We start from the raw sequence: 25,732 nt of genomic DNA, 5'->3' as shown, positions 1-25,732 counted from the left end.
GGGGAGGGACAGTGCCCGGGGAGGGACAGTGCCTGGTGTCCTCAGAGCTGAGGTGGCACCTCGCAGCTGAACCCCGTGGCCGATCCCGGGACAGAGGCTGAGGAAGACCTTCTGGACAGGTGGAGGTGCTGTGTCTTCACGCCCCAGGTGAGGCTGGGCTGCCGAGGGGCTCTGGGGACCCCCAGCCTGCTGCCAGGCGTGCCAGGGGCTCCTCGACAGTCCCCATCAGGCACGGGGCGCCCGGCAAGCGCTGGCCGAGGCGTCGGGGCGGGATGAGCATGGAGACAACAGACGGACAGGGCTGTGGATGGATGGATGGATGGATGGAGACTGCGGCCGGACGGCTGCTTCTTCTTGGCTTCTGGGTTTTGTTAAAAAGGCCGAGGGGAGCCGAGGGGGAGCCGGGGCAGGCCGTGCCCTGGCCCGCTGTGCGTGTCACTCCCGCTCCGCGGGACGGCTGGGCTGGAGCGTCCTGGAGTCTCTGGAGGAGCAGGGCAGGCGCAGAGCGGCCGGCGTTGCCCGACCCCGCTGCCCGCCCCGAAACCGTCGCTCTGGTCCGTGTCCCACCGTGCCGAGGAGCAAAGGTCCCCTAGATGTGTCTCTCCGCTGGGGAGAAGGGCAGCTCTCGCAGGGCTTTGGTAGCTCAGGTTGTACATCCAGACGTCGGTTAGCAGGTGAAGTCCTCGAAGGTGCCCCGGGCCGGGTGGTGAGGTAGGATGTTGGCTGCGTACGTCATGCCTGCCGGGTGTCCCCGTATGCTTTCGCAGGGGTTCTGCGGGATGAACGGCGTGGTGGGGTCACTGGTTGTATCCAGGTCCCTGCAGGGACCCAGCGCCATCCCTCTGCCCTTTCCCAGGCACTGCCCAGCCAGTGTCATCCCTCTGCCCCTTTCCCAAGCACTGACCACCCAGTGTCATCCCTCTGCCCCTTTCCCAAGCACTGTCCACCCAGTGCCATCCCTCTGCCCCTTTCCCAAGCATTGCCCACCCCATAGCACCTCTGCCCCTTTCACCCCACAGCACCTCTGCCCCTTTCCCAAGCACTGCCCACCCTGTGTCACCTCTGCCCCTTTCCCAAGCCCTGCCCACCCCATGGAAACTGTCCCTTTCCCAAGCACTGCCCACCCTATGTCACCTCTACCCCTTTCCCAAGCACTGCCCAGCCTCTGTCGCCTCTGCACTTTTCCCAAGCACTGCCCACCCAGCGCCATCCCTCTGCCCCTTTCCCAAGCACTGCCCACCCCATAGCACCTCTGCTCCTTTCCCAGGCACTGCCCACCCCATGGAACCTCTGCCCCTTTCCCAAGCACTGCCCACCTTATGTCACCTCTGCCCCTTTCCCAAGCACTGCCCACCCAGCGCCATCCCTCTGCCCCTTTCCCAAGCACTGCCCACCCTATGTCACCTCTGCCCCTTTCACCCCACAGCATCTCTGCCCCTTTCCCAAGCACTGCCCACCCTATGTCACCTCTGCCCTTTCCCTGGCACTGCCCACCCCATGGAAACTGCCCTTTTCCCAGGCACTGCCCACCCCATAGCACCTCTGCCCCTTTCCCAGGCACTGCCCACCCTGTGTCACCTCTGCCCTTTTCCCAAGCACTGGCCACCCCATAGCACCTCTGCTCCTTTCCCAAGTACTGCCCACCCTATGTCACCTCTGCCCCTTTCCCAAGCACTGCCCACCCCACGGAAACTGCCCCTTTCCCAGGCACTGCCCACCCCACCCCACCTCTGCCCCTTTCCTAAGCGCTGCCCACCCTCTGTCACCTCTGCCCTTTCCCAAGCACTGTCCATCCATGGCACCTCTGCCCTTTTCCCAAGCACTGCCCACCCTATGTCACCTCTGCCCCTTTCCCAAGCACTGCCCACCCCACAGCACCTCTGCCCTTTTCCCAAGCACTGCCCACCCCACACCACCTCTGCCCCTTTCCCAAGCACTGCCCACCCCATGGAAACTGCCCTTTTCCCAAGCACTGCCCATCCCATAGCACCTCTGCCCTCTTCCTAAGCACTGCCCACCGATGTCACCTCTGCCCTTTCCCAAGCCCTGCCCACCCCCAGCACCTCCCCTGAGCCGGGCAGGGGACAGGCAGGAGGGGACAACGCCATGTCCAGCACTCACGTGGCGCTTCACGTCGTCCATGCTCAGCGCCACGCCCTTGTCCGTGTTGTTCCTCTTGTGGTTCTTGCGGCATTTTCCCCGCCGGCACAGCCGGTGCTTGATCACCTGCCAGAGCCACCTTTCAGCCCCGTGGGGCTCGGGGGTGGCACTTCCCCTGTCCCACACTGATGGCTTTTTGTCCTTTTTGTACCCTTTTTATAGATTTTTATACAATTTTTATACCTTTTCCCTTTCCTCGTACCCTTCACAAACACTCCTTGTGCCTCATCCCCACATGTTGGTAAGTCTGTAGTTTGATATTTAGCTTAGTTTGGGGGTTTTGCAGGGTTGGGAAGACGAAACATCCATAATTATCTCAAAACTTGAGGCTCCAACGTTGGATGGAGTACAAGTTTTTGTAAACTAGGCTGTAGTCTCCCTTGGGGGTAGGATAATTAGAACAGGGGGGCAATTACTTCATTTGTTAACATTCTTATTGGGGGATTTTAGGTAGATATGCTAATTTATAAGGTCCATCAATTTATATATGCATTGTACACAAGGGTTCTTCTCGGTGTTTCCACCTTTGACGAGCATGATCCTATTAAAACCAAAATAATCCCTTTTTTCCCAATACTGCTCTGTCTGCTTCAAATTTTTACCTTGAATAAATAAATTTAGCTTGATAAGGCATCAGTTCTCGGCCAGCCAGGAAACAGGAACCCCAAAACTGAGCAAAACAACGGGGTGCAGCAGACACTCACCTCGTAGGCGTAGTCGAACAGCTCCAGGACCGTGAGGATGCTGGCGCCAATGAACAGCCCCATCTGCCCTCCAATGTCACCTGCAGGGGACAGCAAAGCCACCAGGGTGGCCTCAGCCCAGAGCTGGGCGGCAGAGAGACCAGAGAAAGGGGCAGAACTCGTCACAGATGTGACTGGTGCTCCACATCTGCACTGCCAGCACATCTGGCGATGCCTGAGGAATTTCTGGCTGCTGTTTTTCGTGGAAGAATTTCTAGCTTCTGTTTTTCTGCGGGTTTGGTGTGTAGTTCTGGGCTTCATATAAAATGTCAAAACCCCTGTTCCCAGCACTTTTAGCCAAAAAAAAATTCCTCTGGATGGAAATCCAACGATTTCTCTGAATGGAAATTCAATTCATTGTCCGAGAGCCCGAAAATATATAAGCATTTTTATATGTAAACATATTCCTATGTAAACATATATGTAAACATATAAAAATTATATATGTTAAAAAATTATATATGTAAACATATAAAAATTATTATTATTATTCACTTTTATATAAACATATTAAAGTGAATTGGGAGGAGTGGCCTGGGGTGTTTGACATCATCACCTAAGGCTGTGATTGGAGAATTAAGGCCCAATATGCTAATAAGACAGAACTTATAAAAGGTGAAGAGCTCCTGACCTGCTGTCCATTTTTGGGTGTCATGAGGGGGCTTTGTTTGCCCTGAATGACTTAATAGTAATATTTAATAAATTTGTCTGCTTTTTATTCTCCTAACTCTGTCTTGGCCTCTGTTTGATGATGTTTTAGGCATCACGAGAACAGAGCCATGGTGACAGGACCACCATGAGCCCACCTAGCTGGGGGACTGCTGGGGAAGATGAAATAGGAAAGCCTTATAAATATTATTACCTGGCAAAAGATGCTGAGAATATGGAAACTATAAGAGAGATTGAAATGAAGACAAGCTTTGAGATACCAAACCCCAGTTACTGAACAACTAGAAAACCGACTGGAGGTAATCCCCCTCTTGATGAGACAATCCCCTCTGCCAGCAGACAGGTCAAAGGGTCAGAGCAAACCCTGCCAACTTGGGCCCAAAAATCAGTTTTTAGGGTTTAAAATATAACCCTGTATGGTAATGTGATGATTCCTATAGGTTGTGTGTAAATGTTGTAGGGTTTGCAGCTTGTTCTGGATTGGTTAATGAGAATTAGAATATTTAAAATACAACCCTCTATGGTAATGTGATGATTCTTACAGGTTGTGTGTAAATGTTGTAGGGTTTGGAGCTTGTTCTAGATTGGTTAATGAGAATTAGAATATTCAACACAGAAGATGATTTATTGTATTATAAAGGCAACCAGGATTTCTCTCTCTTTTCTGTTCCTCTTCTACTCTCTCTCTCTCTCTTGCTTCTCTGACCTGCTCTGGGCTGTGTCTGGCAGCCCCTGGCAGCTCTCCTACACCCACCCATGGGTGAAATAAATACAATAAATATTGTATTTATTTCACAATAAACCCCATGCTCTAAGACCTGACCTCAGGGATCTCTCGTCTCTATCCCGACCATCCCAAACCAACAAACAAACCCTCAAATCCTACAGGATCCAATCCTACAGGGATGACCCTGGCTTGGGACAGTCCCAGGACAGCCACCAACACTCACCCAGCAAACCAGCCACCTCGTACGCCTTCTTCTGCTCGATCGTCTCGTAGTTCAGCGCTTCGAAGAAGATATCCAGCACCAGGATGTTCTCCCTGCGCGGGGCAGAGGCGGCGTCACGCCGAGGTTTGGGACGGAGGGACAGAACCATTTCGGACCAACCCAAAAACCTTACCCGATGTACTGCTCCGACTTGTTGTACTTCTTGGCCAGGTATTTGGCCGAAGCCTTGCTGGGGATCTTGACCATGGAGAGCTCTTTGCCGTAGCGGGTCATGTTGCAGGGCATCTCGCAGATGCAGTACTCGTTGTCCTTCTCCACCAGGAAATCTGTGCAGGGAGAGAGGGGGATGGATGTCGCTGCTGAACCGCTAGCAGAGAGAAGGACTGAGGCTCCAAATGTGGCAAAAAGTTCTAAATTTATTAATTCCGACTTATATAGACTTTCAATGATCACTTGGGTTGGGCCAATTTAAAACCTCCCCTCCAGGCCGATTGGCCAGGCTTGAATCATCCATATCTCGAGATACCATTTTAACGACATCCAAACTTTATCTTTGTTTATAAAACACAGGAAGAAGAGAGAAAAATTTCTCACGGGAAAGGTCTGTGCTCGCCACAGATGGGGGTGTTAACATAGGGTTAAAATGTTAATTAAAAATAGGCTTTGGGGATGGGGATAGGTAAGAGCTGCATGTGCAGGCTCAGGGTGACATGATCACGAAGATTGTTTAGAAAATATCAGGGGTTGTTTCAGTGAAATCATGTGGATTTGCGCCTGGGAAATAAATCAGAAATATTGTGGAAGAAGGGGGGCTTAAAGTCATGCTTAGGGGAAAACTATGGAACAATATTAAGCTGATGATTAACATATGATCATCATATGTTGAACTGCTAGCAGAGTGCAACAACCAAGCCGTGTCGAATGTGGCGAATTTCTGATTTTATTAATTAATTCTAAAACTTATGTAGACTTTCAAAGATCATCCGGATTGGGTCAGTTCAAAACCTCCCCCTAGGCTGATTGGCCAGGCTTGAACTGCCTATCTTTCCAGAGACCGTTTCAATAACACCCAAACTTTATCTTTGTTTATAGAAAACGGGAAGAAGAAGTGAAAAATTCCCGTGGGAAAGTCTGTGCTTGCCACACGATCATACCACTGTTATGTAAGGGAAAGATATAAAATATATTCCCTTCAGATCAATGGAAGGCAGATTTGGGTACCTCACCCATCTTCCCGAGCTCAAATAAAAGCACCTGCACATAACCTTCGTGATTATGTGTTATCCACGCTAACAGAGAGGTGGAGAAACCCAAAACCTGCAGCTCCATCCCACGGGGAAGGGCAGCCTCACCTAGGGCCGGATCCGCACACTCCTTGTACTGCTCCGGGGTGCAGTAAGGGGCATCGCCTGGGGAGACACAGAGTTGGGGGAGATGAAATAGGAAAGCTTTATAAATAGGATTACCTGGCAAAAGATGCTGAGAATATGGAGATTGAAATGAAATGAAGACAAGCTTTGAGATACCAAACCCCAGTTACTGAACAACTAGAAAACAGTGGTACAGCCAACTGGAGGTAATCCCCCTCTTGATGAAACAATTCCCTCTGCTTGCAGACAGGTCCAAAGGTCAGAGCAGACCCTGCCCACTTGGCAGAGGGTCCAAAAAGCAGTTTTTAGGGTTTAAAATATAACCCTGTATGGTAATGAGATGATTCTTACAGGTTGTATGTAAATGTTGTAGGATTTGTAGCTTGTTCTAGATTGGTTAAAGAGAATTAGAATATTCAAAATAGAACCCTGTATGGTAAAGTGATGATTCCTATAGGTTGTGTGTAAATGTTGTAGGGTTTGTAGCTTGTTCTAGATTGGTTAATGAGAATTAGAATATTCAACACAGAAGATGATTTATTGTATTGTAAATGGCAACCAGGATCTCTCTCTCTTTTCTCCTCCTCTTCTACTCTCTCTCTCTCTTGCTTCTCTGACCTGCTTTGGGCTCATCTGGCAGCCCCTGGCAGCTCTCCTACACCCACCCATGGGGTTTATTTATTTCACAATAATCTCTGTCCCAACCATCCAAAACCAACAAACAGACCCTCAAATCCTACAGGCTCTAATCCTACAACACAGAGCAGGTTTTCCAGGTGTGAGCACACCTGAGGGCTGGGCCGGGCAGGGCTCGGGGCTCACCTGGCATGTGCACCATGCGGCAGTTGCAGTTCTCCACCAGGTAGCGCGTCTCGCAGTCGATCCGACACGCCGTGATGCTGTAGGTGTCGTAGAACTCCGAGTCGCCCGCCACGGCCTTGCAGTCGCCCCAGGGAGGTGGCAGGTAGATGAGCTGGAAGGGGAGAGAAGCCAGGAGTGAGGAGAGAAGCCCCCCAGCGTGGCAGGGGACAGCCACCCTCGTGGCATCAGTCCCCAGGGCTGTGTCCACCTCTCCGTCCGTCGTGGGGACAGAGGCACGGCGAGGAGCAGCTCAGGAACATCCCAGACCTGCCCGGTTCCTACCCGCTGCTCCTGGCAGGACACGAAGGTCTGGAAGCCAGGAGCCACCCCGAAGCCCAGCTGGTCGATCAGAGGAGGTTCATCCTGACTGTGGATCTGCACCTTGATCCCGGCTTCGAACGAGGTCTCATCTGCGGCAGAGAGAATTGGGATGAGCACGGGGTGACCCCTGTTGTGAGACTGACCACAACTTCTGCCTCCCACACTCCCCCTGGGTCAGTCCATTCATCCTCGTGTCCATCCAGCCATCTGTCCTTGTCCCCTCCACCCCGACCCTCCTGCTCCATGCCCGGCAGTGTGGCAGGGAAAGCGTTTTGCCTCTATTTATAAACAAGTGATGGCTGCGTGTCTAAACCATGGGGAGTTGCCATGGCGAGGAGCAAAGACAGGGAGGAAAAGGGAAAGAAAAGACCAGAAGTGATGAGGAATGGAAGGAGGGGAGAGAAAGGAGCCTCAGGGGTGTGGGAAGGGGCTGGGGAGGTGGGAAGGGGCTGGGAAGCACCCCAGGAGCTGCCCGAGTGGACCTGCTGGGGCAGTGACCGAGGTGACCGAGTGGACCTGCTGGGGCAGTGAGTTACCTGTTTCCCCCCACACCGGCAGGTATTCGTCCTGCTGGATGTCCAGCATGATCTCCAGGCCGTTTCCAGTGCCTCCCTTCATGGTGATGAGCCTGGGCTTGCCGTCCTGCCCCGCGTTGAAGGTGTAGCACTTCCCATATCGGGTGAAGACCTGCAGGAGAGGACACGGGGCTGAGGCTGAGGTCCCTCTGCATGGAGCCACAGCGTGGAGCCAGCAGAGCATCCCCAGCCCCAAAATTCAGCCAGCCCAGCCTGGGCATGGGTCCAACCCAGGCTCCTGGGGTCTCTCAGGGTTGGAAATTCCCATCTTGGCCCTGGTGGAGGAGGAGATGTTCTCACATTGATGGATTCAGGAGAGACATTGCAGATTTGCAGATTTGCAGATTTGCAGCACCTTGGCCCCACAGAGCCCACGGAAGTTGTGGCTCCCTGAGGTGGTGGCACTCAGCCTGGCACCTCCTCCAAGCCTTCCTCCATCCCTGCAGGGCACGGGGCTGGATGGTATCCTGGACCCTTCATCCCTCAGCCGTTCCAGCTCTCCCCTGGCCGCTGGCACAGCCCCAAAGCCACGGAGCTGCTGCCAGCCCTGGCAAGGGGCATGTGAGAGCAGTGGGCTCAGGCCACACCGTGCCCCACAAGCCCCGATGCCACCACGACAGAGCTGCCAGCCACCTTCTCTGCAAGCACAGCCGCGGGGTTGCTCTCCATGCCCCGCCAGCCTGTCTCCACAGCCGGTGCCATCCCCAGCTCCGGCTGACGGGGCTGAAACATCAGCTGAAATATCCCTGAGTGATCTCCAAGGACAGCATCACCCGATCCAACACGGATCACCTCCAGAGCTGCTCCCCGTGCCAGGCCACCCCGGGGCTACTCACCGGAGCAAAGTCCCCGGGGCCGCAGTGCTGCCCGCGGTAGCTGCAGCTCAGCAGCATGTCCTCCAGCTGGTGGCAAGTGCGGTTAAAAAACCCGTACAGATTTAGGGGTTCGTCCTCCTCCCAGGGGCCGGGCTGGGCCGGGGTGAAGCCCAGCTCCATGCCGGGCTCGTAGTCGAGCAGCGGGGCCAGGTAGAGCAGGTCCTCGTGGCTGAGCTGCGAGAGCCGCACGCGGTTGACGTTGCAGAAGGTGACGGCGGGGAAGGTCATCTCGGGGCTGTCCTCCTCGCTGAGCAGCGTGACGTGGTGGTACTCCAGGTAGTAGGCGATGCGGTCGGCCACCTGGTAGAGGAAGACGGAGAGGGAGAGGAGGAAGGCCAGCGCCCACAGCGCCTGCCGGGCGCCCAGGCTGCCCTCCACGAAGATGTGGCTCAGCCCGTGCAGGGTGCAGCTGCTGGCGAAGGCCACGAAGTCTGTGGTTGCCCCTGTGTCCTCTTCCTCCTCTTCATCCTCCTCCTGCCCATACAGGAACTCGTCCGCTCCATCTTCTCCCTTCCCAGCGTCCGCAGAATCTTCCGGTCCTTCCTCGCTGGAGAAGGAGATGGTGCAGAATATCTGCAGAGGCATTGTCCGGCCTGGGGGTCCCAGCTGCGGCGTGGAGGTCCTGGCTGTGGTGTAGAGGTCCACCCTGCCACAGCCTGGGGGTCTTCAGTCAATCCCTCGGGGGAGAGGGGCTGAGGCAGAGCAGGGGAGGAGGAAAGGGAGGAGGAAAGGGTGAGTTCAGAGAGAAAGAGAGAGGGGGAAAAGGAGTGAGGCGAGCGGGAGTGAGGAGGGAGCAGAGGGATGCTCGGAGGGTATATGAGGAGCAGGAGGAGGGGAGGAGGAGCCAGAGGCGGTTCCTCGGGCTCCCCAGGTCCCCCGGGACCTGCTGGCTGCGGCTGCCAGGACGGAGCAGAGACATCCAGAGGCGCCGTGGGAGCTCCCGGTGCTGCCCGGGGGGCTCGAGGGGCTGCCGGGCTGGGGGCACACGGTGTGCGTGGGTGTGTGCAGGTGCCACACGCTGCCACCCCACTCCGTGCCCTCCATCCTGGCACGTCCTGGTCCTGGCAGGCTTGTCCAAACGGCTACTCCAGCCAGGCCCTCCCCGCTGGCTGCCCGGCTGTCTCCAGAGCCGCCATATGCTGAGCTCTCTGCGCTCATCCTCAGGGGCAGCTGGAGCCAGAGGTTTTCCCAAAATGCTCCTGAGGCTGTCCTGGATCCGTGCTGGTGCAGGTGGGTGGAAGGATGCTGTGGTGTCCTCAGGCTCCTGCAGTGCTCTCCCTGCCCTGGCAATGCCCATCTCCGCAGGGCACTGGTGTGTGCACATTAAAATCTGGCAAATCCATCATTCCGAGTGCTGTGAGGTTTGTCTCACTCCAAACAGGGCTGATCTTGGCAGGATTTGGGTGCTCTCCGGGTGATGAGTCCTTCTGCAGAGCCCAGCCAATGCTGGGAGTGTCACCTTCGGATCCCAGTGGGGCACAGGGAGCAAATTCTTCCCTCAGGGAACGGCGTGCAGGTCTTGTGCTGCTGAACCAGCCAATGCTGGGGGTCCCAGAGAGCAGGCTGGGGGTCCCAGAGAGCAGGATGGAGGTCCCAGAGAGCAGATGGGGGTCCCAGAGAGCAGATGGGGGTCCCGGGGAGCAGATGGGGGTCCCAGAGAGCAGATGGGGATCCTGGGGAGCAGGCTGGAGGTCCCAGAGAGCAGGTTGGAGGTCCCAGAGAGCAGATGTGGGTCCCAGAGAGCAGATGGGGGTCCCAAAGAGCAGGCTGAGGGTCTCAGAGATCAGGCTGGGGGTCCCAGAGAGCAGGATGGGGGTCCAGGGAGCAGATGAAGGTCCCAGAGAGCATATGGGGGTCCCAGAGAGCAGGCTGGGGGTCCCAGAGAGCAGATGGGGGTCCTGGGGAGCAGGCTGAGGGTCCCAGAGAGCAGATGGGGGTCCCAGAGAGCAGGCTGGGGGTCCCAGAGAGCAGGCTGGGGGTCCCAGAGAGCAGGTTGGAGGTCCCAGAAAGCAGGATGGAGGTCCCAGAGAGCAGATGGGGGTCCCAGAGAGCAGATAGGGGTCCTGGGGAGCAGGCTGGGGGTCCCACAGAGCAGGCTGGGGGTCCCAGGAAGCAGATGAAGGTCCCACAGAGGAGATGAAGGTCCCACAGAGCAGGCTGGGGGTCCCAGGGAGCAGCTCTGGTGCAGTACGGTGTGATGGAGCCAGCGGCAGCCCGGAGCACAGGCGTCTCCTCCCTGCAGCAGCTCAACCCCTTCTCGTGGTTTGCTGTTTTCCTGCACTCAGCACTTTGTGAAAGCATCCAGAGACCACAGAGCAATCTCCAGCCCCATCCCGGCGCTGCCAGCCTGGGGGGAGAATCTAAATCTGGATGTGCAGGATGGGAGGTTTGGGTCTGTGCCTGGGTGGGAGAAAATCACCCCAACCCCTCGGTTTGGCTGCTGTGCCTCCTTCCCTCACACCCCGCGGGGTTTTCAGTCCCCGAGCACATCCCAGCACAGATGGACACCGCAAACTGAGAGAAAAAATCAGCCAGGAAATGAGTACAAATCTGATGTGATAGCAGCACAGTTGTCAGTGGTGGAACAGGCGCTGGGCATCCCTGCCAGGGGTAACAATCCGTGATGTGACAGCGTGTTGTCCCATCCTGGGGCTCCCCAAGCTCCCTTCAGTGTGGCCCTTGTGTGAGAGGGACACTGGCAGATGCCACCTGGGGACCTGGGAGGAAGGCTGGCTGACCTTGGGGACGAGCGCCAGAGCCGCGGGATGGAATTTCACCGAGCCAAGAGCAAGGTCACACCTTTTGGGAGCATCCCAGAGAGTGTGAGATGAAATCTCCTCCGAGCAAGAGGGGCAGGAGGATGGATTGGGTGGCTGGAGGTCACCAGGAGGACGTGGGGACAAAGTCACAGGTGCCCTGTGCATCTGATGGGGATGAGCTGCGGCTGCAGGCAGGGCTGGGCTGGAACGGCATCAGGGATGCTGCTGGTGGGTTTTTTGGGGAGAGTTGGGCTGGTTCAGCCCTGTGGGAGCAGATTGGGGACACACTGGGCTGATCCCACACAGACTGGCGCCGGGGGATGCTCTGACAGGGAGGAGCAGGCAGGTGTTATCTGGGATTTCTGCTGCTCCCAGCTCTGAGTTTCTGTGGATCTGAGGTTGGGATTTCTGCTGCTCCCAGCTCTGAGTTTCCATGCTATCTGAGGTTGGGATTTCTGCTGCTCCCAGCTCTGACTTTCTGTGGATCTGAGGTTGGGATTTCTGCTGCTCCCAGCTCTGACTTTCCCTGGATCTGAGGTTGGGATTTCTGCTGCTCCCAGCTCTGAGTTTCCCTGGATCTGAGGTTGGGATTTCTGCTGCTCCCAGCTCTGAGTTTCCCTGGATCTGAGGTTGGGATTTCTGCTGCTCCCAGCTCTGACTTTCCCTGGATCTGAGGTTGGGATTTCTGCTGCTCCCAGCTCTGAATTTCTGAGCTATCTGAGGTTGGGATTTCTGCTGCTCCCAGCTCTGACTTTCTGTGCCATCTGAGGTTGGGATTTTTGGTGTTTCCAGCTCTGACTTTCCCTGCCATGGCTGTAGGGGGAGAGGAGAGGGGAAATGGAATTGCTGAATTGCAGATTGAGGGAATTGTCCAGCCCTGGCAGGGCTCGGACAGCTGACCAGCACTGCCTTGACCACCAGGCAGTCCCTGGCTGGATCCACTCCCTCAGCTCGGGGAGGTTTAATGTATCTTCCTGGGAGCAATTGCAGCAGGGAGAGAGAGAGGAGAGATGCTGTAATGAAAACATTCCATCATCGGCTGGGGCCATTAACCTGCCTCGCTCGGCTTAAACAGCTCGCGGGGAGCGCCGGGCTGCTTCCCAGCAGGGCGAGCACGGCGTGGCTCCGGTTACACCACCTGTCCCAGCGGCGACACTCGAGCCGGGCTGAAGGTGACCGGGCCAGCCACAGCCGGGTGGCACCGAGGGGAGCGCGTCCTGACCCCCAGACTGGGGACAACCCGCGCGGTACAGGCAGGGGGGTGCCGCCCTGGTTTTGTGCAAGTTTTGGAGATGCTGGAGGAGTCCTTGGGCTCGTTCCAGCTCCTCCCTCGCCGGGAGTTATTTTTACCCTCTCTCAGGTAAAGCTTCGGCGGGGGCGAGGGACGGGGGATGCTATAATTAGCCGTGACACCAACCCCCGTGGCGGGTGCGGGGATGATGTCGCCACGCCCGACCCGGCTGGGACCGGGGATGCTCCGTGCCCTCCTCCCCTCCGCAGCAGGGAAGGGAGGAGGAGATGGATTTTTCCTGCCTCCAGCACCGCGTTTGGCCACCATCCCGGCTGTCCCGGGGCGCTTCGCCCCGCTCGCTGCTCTGCAGCTCCTCCCGGCCCCGCGAAAGGAGGTTTCCCGGAGCGGGGGAGCACGGAGGCGGCGGGGGGGGGAGCGGGAGCGGGATTTGACGGCAGCAACAGCACATTTCACAGCCTGTCACGCTTTAATGGCAGAGGAGATCAAAGCCGGGATGGAGTTATTCATAGAGATAAACCAATCCCCGAGGAGGCGAGGAGAAAACAACATTGCGAGCTCTGTTATCCCAGGTCTCCGAGCCCCGGGGAGGATGTCGCAGAAAGCGCCCGGGGAGCTGGACCGGCTCGGTTTTGTGGTGAGCACTGCCAGTCACCGCGAAGAGCTGTCCGCATCATCCCTGGGGTGCCCGGAGGTCGCAGCAAGCTGCTGGGAAGGGATGCGACGAGCTGAAGCCCCAGCAGCACGTGGAGGTGGATATTTGGGGCAGAGGCAGACCCCACAGCCGGGCTGTCCCGCTCCCACCCGGGTGTGCGAATCGCGAGGGAGAAAAGCGAGGTTTCCCACGTGTCTCGCCTCAGGGATGTGGTTTGGAGCTCGCAGAGCTGCCAGGGTGGTAATGGAGCACCGGCGGCGCGGGATGAGCCGCTCCGGGACACCTCCAGGGCTGCAATCCCTCCCTGACCCTGGCGAGAGACAGAGCAGGGGCAGCCAAGCAAGGTGGGATTGCCCGGGATGTGCTCCGGGACTAATCCCGCAGCCCCTTATCAGATGCTGCCACCTTGCCTCAGCTCGCTCCGCCAGCCAAGCCGGGCGCAGCCGGTGTTATCCGGCCCTTTATCCCCCAGATTAGACGCTTCACAGCGGATTAGCATGTCACATCCTAATGCAGAAAAATTGACGATTAAAAAGGAGTTTCTCGGCGGTATTATTCGCCACCTCCGCCTCCTCTCCACCCCGTCCCTGCAGGCCCACCAGCCCCAGCCGTGGGGACGGTGATGCCACCAGAGTCACACCCCTGGATCAAACAGGAGGTGGGGAGCAGGAAGCCAAAACTGCTTTTCCACGCTGCATTCTGGTGGCAGAATGGTCCAGCCCTGTGCCATTCCAGCCCCGTGTTCCCGGCTGCAGACTCAGCACCTGCAGCCCAGGACTTTAATAAAAAGCACATTACGGTGAGTAATGTGCTAAGTGGACTTCATTATGGAGCCAGGGCATCCCTGGATCCCGTTGTTCCATATGATTTCATATCAGATGAGCCTTATCTCCTCTCCAAACGCTTCCATTTAAACTCTATTAATCTTTCAAAGCTTTCCTGGGTGAGTTCTTCCCAGCCAGCCCTGCTGGGTGTTGCTGCTGCTGCTGCCCCAGGGCACTGAGGCCACCTGCAGCCACGCAGGGTTTGGGGGGCTCAGCCAGGACCCCCCTGCAGCCCCACGAGCAGTGTCAGTGTCCCCAAGAGCTGTGATCCGCCGTGACATCCCCGCAGCCGCCGCATCCTCCTCGCCGTGATCTGTTTACGCTCCTATAATTGAGCCAGTTTGTACCGCTGAGAGCTTCCCGGCGATTTAGCCGCCGGCGGTGTCCCTTTGTGTCGCGCCGGGGTCACCGGGACTCCGCCAGGAGGTGGAGGATGCCGCCGAGGTGTCGCTGATTCCCGCGCATCCGGAATTATTCCTTTGGACTCTTATCCCGACGCTTTCCCGGGTTTTGTGCCGATCGGGAATCACCCGTAAAAAGCAGGTTGCGATTTTTTCCGACATCCTTCTCAGGCGGTTCATGCAGGCAGATCCGAGCCGGTGAATTTTAATTTTTTTTTTTTTTTTTGGAGTTTTATTGGAGTGGAGGAAAACCCCACGGTGTTCCGGTCTGGTTTCCTCGCTGTGCTCGCTCTCTCCGGCTCTGCACGCATCACGCTTTTCAGATCTAATCTAATCCAAGCAGAGCAGTCACACTGCTCTGGGTGTCCCTTGAAAATCTCTTTAAAATCTCGGATAAATCAGGCGGTGGGTGGGAACACCCTGCCCCAGCTCCGTCCTTGGGGTGAGAGCCTGCCTGCAAACACACCAAACCCTCCACACAGGAAAAACCCTCCGAAAATAAATAACCGGTTATAATATCCAATTGTCAGGGCTGGGTAAATAAATAAGAGCTGGTGAGGAGCTCCTTGAGCCCTGGCTGGAGCAGGAATTGCAGCGCCAAGCTCCACGGGAGATAAAACACAGGCGGCTCTGAGCAGCCAGAGAAATTAAACTGAGGCAAAAGGCCATGAGACAGTGAATTTCCTGGTGGAGATCTGTGGCTCCAGAGGCTCGGGGGATCTGTCCCCTCCACCCTGGCTTCTCCCCACTTGAGCTCAGGGACAGAGGGAAAGTGGCACCAGGAGGTTCCTGGGCAGATCCTGTGGAATCCTCAGAGAGCTCCTTGCCTGGGGCTGTGAAAAACACCGAAGGGAGGCTGAGGGGAGAAATTTGGAACTCCAGGGCTGTGCTTCCAACCTGTGGATCCCTTGGGACACACATGCCCAGGGTGCTCTGTCCTCAGCTGTGACATCCTCACCTCCACTGCGGTCGGGTAGCACTCGAAAGCCTCCTCATCTCTTCCAGCAGCCACAGATGCCATTACAGCTTATTAATAATCATCAATAATTCATTTGGTAATGAGCCTTTATGTGCAAAGGCATGGCAAGAGGAACGGGGATGGCCAGAGGTGAAGCTGAGATGCTCCGAGTTCTTGGTGTGTGACACCTCTGGGTGTGCAGGATGGCTCTGGGAGTGCTTTGGGGTGTGTGTGACACCTCTGGGTGTGTGGGATCACTCCAGGCGTGTGTGTGACACCTCTGGGTGTGTGGGATCACTCCAGGTGACATTTCTGGGTGTGCACATAGCTTTGGGGTGTGACACCTCTGGGTGTTTTTTGTGCAATGTGCTTTTTGTGTGTGTGACACCTGGACGTGCACAGAGCTTTGGGATGTGACCCCTCTGGGTGTGCAGTGTGCTTTGGGGGTGAGTGTGACACTTCTGGGTGTGCAGGATCACTCCAGGAGTGCTTTGGGGTGTGTGTGACACCTCTACGTGTGCACAGAGCTTTGGGATGTGACCCCTGTGGGTGTGCAATGTGCTTTGGGGGTGAGTGTGACACTTCTGGGTGTGCAGGATCACTCCAGGAGTGCTTTGGGGTGTGTGTGACACCTCTAGGTGTGCACAGAGCTTTGTGGGTGTGACACTCCTAGGTGTGCAATGTGCTTTGGGGGTGAGTGTGACGCCTCTGGGTGTGCACAGAGCTTTGGGGTGTGACATCTCTGGGTGTGCAATGTGCTTTTTGTGTGTGTGACGCCTCTGGGTGTGCACAGAGCTTTGTGAGTGTGACATCTCTGGGTGTGCAATGTGCTTTGGGGGTGAGTGTGACACCTCTGGGTGTGTGGGATCACTCCAGGGGTGAGTGTGACACCTCTGGGTGTGCACAGATCTTTGGGCTGTGACCCCTGTGGGTGTGCCAGGGCAGCTGCTGCACTGGCCGTGACCCCTGAGCAGAGCCAGGGACCAAGTGACACTGATCCTTATCCCACAAATCCTTCTCCTCTAACCCCACTGCCATCCAGAGCTCTGAGGTTCAGGTTCAGGATGATCCACCTGCACCATTTACAGCCCCAAGGAAGTGGCCACGAGGTGCAGGCAGGCGGTGGCCTCTCACTGTGTCCTCGTCCCCGTTGTCCCTGACCCTTTCCTGCCCCATTTTGGCTACAATCAGCGGCGCTGGGCTCCGTGCTGCTGGTCCTGCACAGCAGCAGCATCGCTGTCCTGCCGTGGAGAGTGTGAAGTGCATTTCCCACCAGAATTCCCATCCACGTTCCCATCAGTGTTGGGTGAGCAAAGCCACGAGGGGCTGAGGAATCCCAAATCCTCCTGCCTGGGCACGCCTGGGTGCAGCTGGGGCGAGGATTCAGCCGAGGAGCATCGCCTGAGTATCTCCACTCCATGCCCGAGGGCAAAACAGCTCACGGCCGCTTTCTGCATGATTTGCTTCGTGCAAAACGCAGCGATACCCGCAAGTCTCCGAGCTGCCGAGCAGACAACAACCTCCTGCACTTCCTGGGAGAGCCGAGCCACCACCAGCAAGCTGCAGTCCCGTGCACGGCTGCTCCTCTGCTCCATCGCCTCCGATTATCTCGCGCCAGGCAGCCAACATCCCGCCGGGCTTGCTCCGTTCGGCTGGAAAACGGGGCAACCTCTGGGGTCAAAGCGCTGCTGCTCAGCCACGGAGGGAGGATGATGAGGGGGGATGAGGCTGGCCGGAGTTTTCCCGGTGATCCAGGTGAGGATGCTCAGCCAGGAGCACTGCCGGGATGCCCGAGGTGAATCACTGCTCGGAAACGGAGGATACATCCGAGAGGTTTCCAACGCTTATAAGTTATTTAGGAGCCTCCGCGCCGCTTTAAAAGGTGATTTGCATAAATCGCTCGCCTTACAGAATTTGTAAATTCACCGGTGCCGTCGGGGGCTGCGGAGGGAACTGCCGGGGTCGGGATGCTGCTGGGAAGCAGCCCCAAACCAGGACGGGACTATCACGGGCCGGCGGTGCCCACACGCCGTCCCCGAGTTGTTTTTGCAGAGCCAGATGGACCCATGCGGTTTGTTTATTAACTGTCAAAAGCTCCAGGAAATGTCTGGGTATCAGTAATTCCCGCGCCCGCTCTCTCCAGCTGTGTTGGAGATGCTTCTCACTCCGGCTCCGTGATTATCCACTAACGCTGCGCCGCGGGGGAGCTCCGCTCGCCACGGGGCTGCTCCGCTCGCCACGGGGCTCCGGGGCTTGTGACTGCCGCGGGGCTCGCTGGGGCCGCGGGGGGATGCAGGCTGGGTTTGGGGTCCCCTGGAAAGGGTTGGGGTCTGGATCCTGTGGGTCTGAGGGTCAGGGAGAGCAGGGGAGCAGCAGCACGCTGGGACCATCAGCCTCTGTCCCTCCCTGCCCGAGCTGCCAGGGGTGCTGCAGGACACCCCAGCACCCACCAACGGGGCAGGGTTGAACCCCAAAAATTGATTTTTTTTATCAGGGGGAGAAGTTCAGTGTTCCCAGGGTGTCAGGAGCAGAGCTCAAACACCCCCCGGCTGGACTGAAGCAGGCTGTGGGCTGAGCAGTGGGTGCAGAGAGGTTTTTGGGGTGCAGAGAGGTTTTTGGGGTGCAGAAGGGGGTTTAGCAGGGTCTAGGGGGCCCAGCAGGATCTGGGGGTGTCCAGTGGGGTTCACCACACTGCGGTGGCATCAGAGGGAGGCCCAGCAGACAGCAGTGGGGTGCTGTGGGGAACACGACCTGCTCTCCATCACAGGAGCTCCTGCACTGCTCTGGGGATGGGAGGAAGGAGAGGAGGAGTGTGGTTGGGGTTCGCCAGGATTCCTGCAGACCCTTCCCCTCCCTCCCTGCCTCGGAGTTCCCAGGGCATGCAGAACCCAATGCAAAAGGCAGCAGCATGATCTCCACGTCAAACTCGATTCTCCCCAGTGCCAGCTCAGCCCTGGAGCCTCATGGAAACAGTCCAGAGGTCTTAATCCTCTCCAGCTCATGTCCCGTGCTCGCTGTGGGGCTCCAGGCTCTGTCACCGTGCCCCGGAGCAGGGAGGTGACAGGGACATCAGGATGGAGCTCTGCCTGGGATGGATTCACGGGGTGGGAGAAGGAAAAGCTGGAAATGCACACTGTGCTGCCTCAGGCAGAGCTGTTCCTGTCCTGCCTGGCTGCACCGACTCCCCAGAAGGAGTTTCCCGAGCACAGAGCACCTTCCCGAGGTGTGGATTCCCATTCTCAGGTGTGGAGAGGAAGCTCATTCCTCTGCATTTCTCCTTTTTCCCTGATATAATGAGAAAACTCCTGGGGTTCAGAGGCCAGAGACAGGACTGATGGGTCTTTCCCTCGCTGGGAACAAGGCACAGATCCCTGGGGATGTTGGGGATCCAGGGGAGCCCCAGGGTGTGGGGAGGAAGAGGAGGAAGGAGCTGGCAGGGCTGCACGTTCCTGCAGTGGAGCAAGGATTCCAACTCATAAATAATGAAATAGGAAGTGTGAAACATTGATCTGTGCTGCTAATGAAGGTGTCAGAGCCCCGAAACAGGGGTGATCCTGCTCTGGGGGATGTGTCTGGTCTGTCCCCTGCCTGTCCCATCCCTGTGTGACGCTCTGGGGACATCTCAGCCCTTGTCCCTCAGTGGTCATCAAGATTTGCCTCTCAGCCTTGCATTTGCCTTTCCAGGCTTTAAGGTCATGCTGGGATTTTGGGATTGTGGTGAGGAGATCACTGCACCTCCCTGTGCACCCTTGTCCTGCTCTGGGGGATGTGTCTGTCCCCTGCCTGTCCCATCCCTGTGTCATGCTTTGGGGACATCTCAGCCCTTGTCCCTCAGCGGCCAGCAAGATTTGCCTCTCAGCCTTGCGTTTGCCTCTCCAGGCTTTAAGGTCACGCTGGGATTTTGGGATTGAGGTGAGGAGATCACTGCACCTCCCTGTGCATCCTTGTCCTGCTCTGGGGGACGGGGATGTGTCTGTCCCCTGCCTGTCCCATCCCTGTGTGACGCTCTGGGGACATCTCAGCCCTTGTCCCTCAGGGCCACATCCTGATGGGAGTCAAGATTTGCCTCTCAGCCTTGCATTTGCCTCTCCAGGCTTTAAGGTCATGCTGGGATTTTGGGATTGTGGTGAGGAGATCACTGCACCTCCCTGTGCACCCTTGTCCTGTCCTTGTCCCTGCACTGGGGGAGCTTTGGGGACACCAAACACTGTCCTGGTGCTGAAGGGGCTGTGAAGAGCCATGGTGGGCCAATGCTCCCCCCTGGATCTTTTTAGAGGGTTCAGCCCATGGGATGAGTGTGACCTCCACCGGGGTGTCCCTCCATCCTGGGGACACCGCCCAGGGGGGGACATGGAGGGGCTGAGCAATGCCAGGACCCCCGATGTGGCTGGTGACGATGTAGGATGAAAGGGAGGTGGGAAGATCTCGTCCCATCCCAGGTTTGGCTTCCCCACAGCAGCTGGCACGAGGTCTGTGTGCCTGGGCACCCTGTCCTGGCTGCAGGTGACGCTGGGAGCTGACCTGGGGTGCTCAGACCAGCCCAGAGCCCCCCAGGCTGCTTTGGGGACACACAGGCGGTGTCCCCAGCACGGGGGTCCCTGCTCTGGTGCTGCTGCTCTCCAACCCTGGCAGGGCAAGGGGGGACCTGGGCAGGAGGTGACTCCTCCTCTGCCAAATTGTCACCTCAGATATTTGGGCTCTGCCAGTCCCTTGTTTGCATTCCCTGCACTGCCCTGAGTCCTCCCTTCTGCTGGGGACAGATAAGGTGGCACCGCGGCGTGTCAGGCCCTGGCGCTGCCACCAGAGCTGTGGCTCTGCCACCAGAGCTGTGGCTCTGCCATCGCCTCCTGTGCTGGCCAGCAGCATCACCTGGTGGCCATGTGCCCCCCGGCCAGCCCTGGCCACCTCCATGGACTCCCAGCCAGCCCACTGACCCCCAGGCTGTCCCCACTGACCCCCTGCTTGTCCCCACTGACCCAGGCTGTCCCTACTGACCCATGGACTGTCCCCACTGACCTCCAGGCTGTCCCCACTGACCCCCAGGCTGTCCCCATTGACCCCCTGACTGTCCCCACTGACCTCCAGGCTGTCCCCACTGACCTCCAGGCTGTCTTGATTGACCCCCAGGCTGTCCCTACTGACACCCAGGCTGTCCCTACTGACCCATGGACTGTCCCCACTGACCTCCAGGCTGTCCCTACTGACCTCCAGGCTGTCCCTACTGACCCATGGACTGTCCCCACTGACCCCCTGCTTGTCCCTACTGACCTCCAGGCTGTCCCCATTAACTTCCAGGCTGTCCCCATTGACTCCAGGCTGTCCCTACTGACCCATGGACTGTCCCCACTGACCCCCTGCTTGTCCCCATCTGCCCTGGGTTGCCGTCACCCACCCCAGGCTGTCCCTGTGAGTTGCCTGGCTGTCCCCATCGACCCCCTGGCTGTCCCCATCGACCCCCTGCCTGTCCCCATCAGGCCCAGCCTGTGGGCTCTGGGCAACCCCCGAGCTCTCCCTGGCAAGCTCCCTCTCTGTCCCCTCTGGATTGGTGATCAGCACCGACTGTGAAAACATCCCTGGACACTGAAGGGACTTCCTGACGTGCAGAGGGGACTTTTGGGAGGACATGGAGCCCCACCAGGGCTGATGTCCAACCCCCAGCACCCCCAGCCTGGCCAGGGCCACCAGGCCCAGAGCAGCACCCAGCCTGGCTCAGCTCAGGGGGACACGGAGGGAGCAGCAAAGCAGCAGGAATTAACCAGAAAAACAATCCCCTAAAAGCTTCTGCAACCACCAGGAGCTCATCCCAGCACCACCTCAGCCCCAACCAGCCCTGCCAGGCTGCCAGGGGACTCCACAGAGCAACAGAGACGTAGCACAGAGCCAGCATCCTCTAATCAAATCCATTAAATCATCCCAACCTGCTCGCAAGGAATAATCCAGGCAGGAATAACAAGCCAGCTGCGAGTCTGTTTGGCTTTTTGCTGGTTGAAGGGGATGTGGAAAACAGGGATTTGGAACCCAACGGACGAAGGGAGGGAGGTGGGATGGAGATCCCTGAGGATGGTTTGGTGCAGAAAAAGCGACCGTGCCCCGGGAAGTGCCAGAACCATCAGAAGCAGGCTGGAGCTGGCCCTGCTGGAGGGGATCCAGCCCCCTCCAGGCTGCAACGTGCCTCCATTTAACAAATAAAACGCCTCATGGCTGACAACAGACACCTGCTCGCGGAAAGAGCCCGTCGCGGGAATTTAACGCCGATGACTAAAACCACCCGAATTTCGCTGGGCGGTTTTCCTCAGCCGGTTTGAGGTGGCAGCTCCTCAGGGTGGGACACGAGGGGGACATCCCCGAGCCGGTGACGAGGATGGGGACCCCGAACGGCGCAGGGGACAGAGGCTCCACGGGAAGAGCCGAATTGGCGAGGAAGCCCCCGAATAGCCAGCACTGTTTCATTCCCAGCTGGATGGGGCCGGGCAGCCGCGGGGATAAAGGGTTTATTGTGCGCTGGATCCACCAGCGAGAGAACAACCTCCATGGCGGGGCTCAGTGCTGAGCCACGGCAAGCTGAATTCCCCAGGGGGTTCGGCCAGCCGCGCTCTCCCTGCTTTTCCACGGGAAATTCCCAGCCCGGCGTGCACAGCCCTGCTTTGCAGAGCCCAGATGATCCCAGCGAGCTCTGCCCACGTGGCAGAGCAGCCCACGGAGCTGCGTGGAGCCTCACGTGCTCCTGGGGACAACCAGCACCTCCAAAACCCGGCGGTGTCCCCTTAGTAACGGCGCTGCCGGTCCTTTCCGAGCTGGAAGGAGCTACAGGTGGACAAACACCCTCGAGGAGTGGCACAGAGGTGGCACTGGGCAGGGCCCGTGGGTCACTCACCACTTTGAAGTCTTCTGGGGTGCACTGCTCGCCGCGGAAGAAGCAGGACAGCAGCATCTCCCGGATGTCGTGGCCAGCGCGGTCGTAAAACTCCAGCATGTTGAAAGGTTTGGGTTTGAAGTTTCGGAAGTTGGCCTTGTCCTGCAGGATTTCCAGCTGCTTCTCGTCGGCCGTCTGGGTGTCTGGGATCTCGTATCTTGGGGGAAAGAGCAGGGAGAGGCTCAGGCCTGGCTGTGGCACGGGAAAAGGTCATTTGGGGCTGCCAGGAGGTTTGTCTGCCCTGGCATGGCGTGGATCAGCACAATCTCACTTTGCACGGGGAGTTTCCAGAGCATCCAACAGCACAAAGTGGCTCAGAGGTACACGAGAGGTGGCAGAAGGATGGATGAGGAGAAGCTGGATGTCCCAAACCTGTCCTACTTGCCCCACTGCTGGTCCAGCCCTGGTTGAGGCATCCCAGCCACCTGTGCTGTGCCTTTGGTGGCATCACGGGGAGGTGGTGACATTGCCAGGAGGTGGGCTGAGTGGGTTTGGTGTCACCTCTGCTGTCACAGCTGCAAAACCCTCCCTGGGCAGGGGTGGGGGCAGCGTGAAGCCCCCTGGCATTGGCACAGGCAGGGAGGCCACCAAGGGGCCACCAGCCATGGGTGAGCAGTTGTCACAGCCCAAGGAATGGCACCATCCTGGGGTCTGGGTGGCTTCATCTGATGGCACCCCTGGCCTTGCTGCATGGGATGGCACCAGGCCTGGCACTGGAGCTAGGTGTGATGGCACTGGAGCTAGGTGTGATGGCACCAGACATGGCACTGGAGCCAGGTGTGATGTCACCCAGGACATGGCACTGGAGCTAGGTGTGATGGCACTGGAGCCAGGGGTGACAGCAACCAGATATGGCACTGGAGCTAGGTGTGATGGCACTGGAGCCAGGTGTGATGGCACCCAGATATGGCACTGGAGCCAGGTGTGGTGGCACCCAGATATGGCACTGGAGCCAGGTGTGATGGCACTGGAGCCAGGTGTGATGGCACCAGACAAGTCTCCAGAGCCAGGCATGCTGGATCAGCCCCACAGGAGCCCAGGGTAGCCCTGGCATTGCTGCATGTGCCTCACACTGGGGACAGGAGCCATCTGAGCTGGGACAGCCCAACATGGGAGCCACATGCCCACAACCATCAGCAAAACCTGGTGGCTCTTAGCTCCACCCAGCCACAGAGCTGGACTAACCCAGATGTCACCTGTGGCCACCTCAAGCCACCCACCTGTTATTGAGCAAGGCCAGCAGCTCCCCAGCATGGTACAGGTCATTCTTGGTCACGCGGCTGAAGCGGAACTCGTTGAGATTGCAGAAGGTGACGGCGGGGAAGGTGAGCCTGGTGGCTGCCACCTCGTCCAGCTTGGTGACGTGGGGGTACAGGAAGTAGTACTGGATGCGGTTGGTGCAGACGAGGGCGAGCAGCGCCAGCGAGCCCAGGAAGCACAGCGCCCAGACCACGCGCTTCAGCGACAGCCGCTCGTACGAGAAGATGTGCGAGAGCCCGTGCAGGGTGGAGCTGCTGGCGAAGGCCTGGATGCTCACCGGCTGCCCGCTGTCCACCTCCTCCTCGTCCACTTTGAGGTCCATCATGGTCGGTGCCGGCACGCCGGGGTGGCCACTCTGCTAGGGAGGGAGGCTGTGGGTGCCTCGTGGGTGCTGTGGGGGTTCAGCCCACGGGAGCCCCGGGTGGGGATGTGGCTGGCAGTGCCAGGGAGGGGCAGATGCTTTGCTGTGCCCTGCTCTTGCCCCCAAGCCTACAGCTACATCTATATCTATATCATCTGTATCTATATCTATATCTATATCTAGATCTCATCTATATCTATATCTATATCTAATCTCTATCTGTATCAATACCTATATCTATCTATATCTATATCTAATCTCTATCTATATCTAATCTCTATCCATATCTATATAATCTATACAATCTATATAATCTATATAATCTATATAATCTATATAATCTATATAATCTATATAATCTATATCTGTATCTATCTATATTTGTATATATGTATATATACATGTACATATACATATATATACACATGTACATATATATATATACACACAGAGACATATAGCTATACATCAATATGTATATATGTATAAAATATGCATATATTTGGATGCAGCCTCTCGCATTTCCTCCTCTCCCACCTCCTCGCTGCCCTCCCCATCCCACGGCAGGACCGGGGTGCTGTGCCCTCCCCCCCACCTCCTCCCCCCCATCCCCTCCCCTCCCCTCCCACCTGCCCCCGCTCCCCCTCCACCTCCCACTAATGGCACCGTCGCATCGCCAAACGCCCGGAGGAAATCGGGGATGCAAACCTGGAATCAGGGCCGGCGGCCGTGGCTGGAGCCGGGCTGCTGCTGCCGCCGCTGCGTCGCGGGCTCCGGGGCTGGATGAGCCGCTGGCCGCCGGCTGGGAAGGGAGCACGGCAGCGGGAAACGTGCGGCCACCGGGGCTGCTGAGGCACCGAGCCCGGCAGCGGCGGGTGAACCGGAAAAGAAGGGGGGGAATAAAAATAGCCTCGGTGGTACCTTGGTGCAAGCGTGGGAGCGGGGATGCGCCGGGGCCTCGCTCAGCGCCGCGCGGGGGGACCGCAGGCGACCATCGCTGGAGAGGAGGCAGCTGCCGTGTGCGGGGAGATGAGAGGAGGAGAAGGAAGGCGAGCAGGAGGCTGCTTCCCTGCCAAACACATGGATACCTCCCCCTGTGGCTATCTGGGAGCTGGTGGTTTCTTCAGATGCATAATCCGCATGAAGTCATTGTCTGAGCGCTGGTGGGGCCGGAGGCCGCGGAGGGGTGAGGGGTGCCGCAGGCCGGTGGGCAGCAGGGAGGAGGAGGAGGAGGAGAAGGAGGAGGAGGAGGAGGAAGAGGAGGAGGAGGGAGAGGCGCAGGAGCGGCGCTCCAGCGATTGCAGGCGCTGGCAGGGGCTGTTGGTGCTGCTGCCGTGTGCATGTGGGTAATGTGTGTGTGCGTGTGCGTGTGCCTCCCATCCCCCAGCGCCTTCCAGGGATGCTCCGCTCCCCGCTCGGCCCGAGCCCCCCCGAGCCCCCCACTCAGCCCTCACCCATCCCTCCGCCGCCACGGCCCTTCAGGCTTCACCCTCCAGCACCGGGCTGGGTGCTCGGACACCCCCGCCTTGGTCCTTTCGGGGGGCACCGATGGCCTTCGCGCCCCTTCTGGCCACACGGCGTGGCCTCGAGTGTCCAGCCCGGGCTCACCCCGCGCTGCCCCGCTCTGCTGCCCGCGGCTGGGCAGTGTCACGCTTGTCACGATGACCCTCCCGAGGCGCTGGGCTCCTGGCTCGCTCGGGACACGCTGCCCCTTGCCCACTGTCCCCCTGCCGCTGTTCCCCGGGTTGCTCCCGGGGCAGGAGGCGATGAGTGCTGAGCGCTCTGCTCCTCCCCAGGGCAGAGCGGGGGGGTCGAACAGCTCTGCCCA

At 58.0% G+C, this 25,732-nt stretch overlaps 1 protein-coding gene and 1 long non-coding RNA gene across 6 annotated transcripts; one reads left to right on the top strand and one right to left on the bottom strand.

Moving 5' to 3' along the window:
• On the bottom strand, positions 1–25,251 carry ASIC1 (acid sensing ion channel subunit 1). Of its 5 annotated transcripts, none has more exons than XM_085041204.1 (12): positions 24,613–25,251; positions 23,504–23,901; positions 22,245–22,440; positions 7,611–7,761; positions 7,036–7,163; positions 6,715–6,865; positions 5,875–5,931; positions 4,695–4,848; positions 4,523–4,614; positions 2,865–2,944; positions 2,122–2,226; positions 1–772 (listed from the first exon to the last, which is right to left on the bottom strand). In XM_085041204.1, exons 2-12 carry the CDS (start codon positions 23,866–23,868, stop codon positions 668–670), a joined length of 1,584 nt encoding a protein of 527 aa, XP_084897330.1. In that variant the 5' UTR covers positions 23,869–23,901; positions 24,613–25,251; the 3' UTR covers positions 1–667. The 5 variants fall into 5 exon arrangements, with proteins under 5 accessions (XP_084897330.1, XP_084897329.1, XP_084897331.1 ...); XM_085041203.1 differs by having other exon boundaries at positions 23,504–23,898; XM_085041205.1 differs by having other exon boundaries at positions 24,826–25,251.
• On the top strand, positions 12,059–13,739 carry LOC146425816 (uncharacterized). Its single transcript, XR_014846370.1, has 2 exons — positions 12,059–12,643; positions 13,105–13,739. It is a non-coding gene; the product is annotated as an uncharacterized LOC146425816 (long non-coding RNA).
• Positions 25,252–25,732: the final 481 nt, after the last annotated feature.

The sequence above is a fragment of the Lichenostomus cassidix genome, chromosome 29 (assembly GCF_008360975.1).
Source record: "Lichenostomus cassidix isolate B80296 chromosome 29, HeHo_3.0, whole genome shotgun sequence".
Lineage (NCBI taxonomy): Eukaryota > Metazoa > Chordata > Aves > Passeriformes > Meliphagidae > Lichenostomus > Lichenostomus cassidix.
The sequence above is the reverse complement of the archived record's forward strand: the minus strand, read 5'-3'. Positions and strand labels throughout refer to the sequence as shown.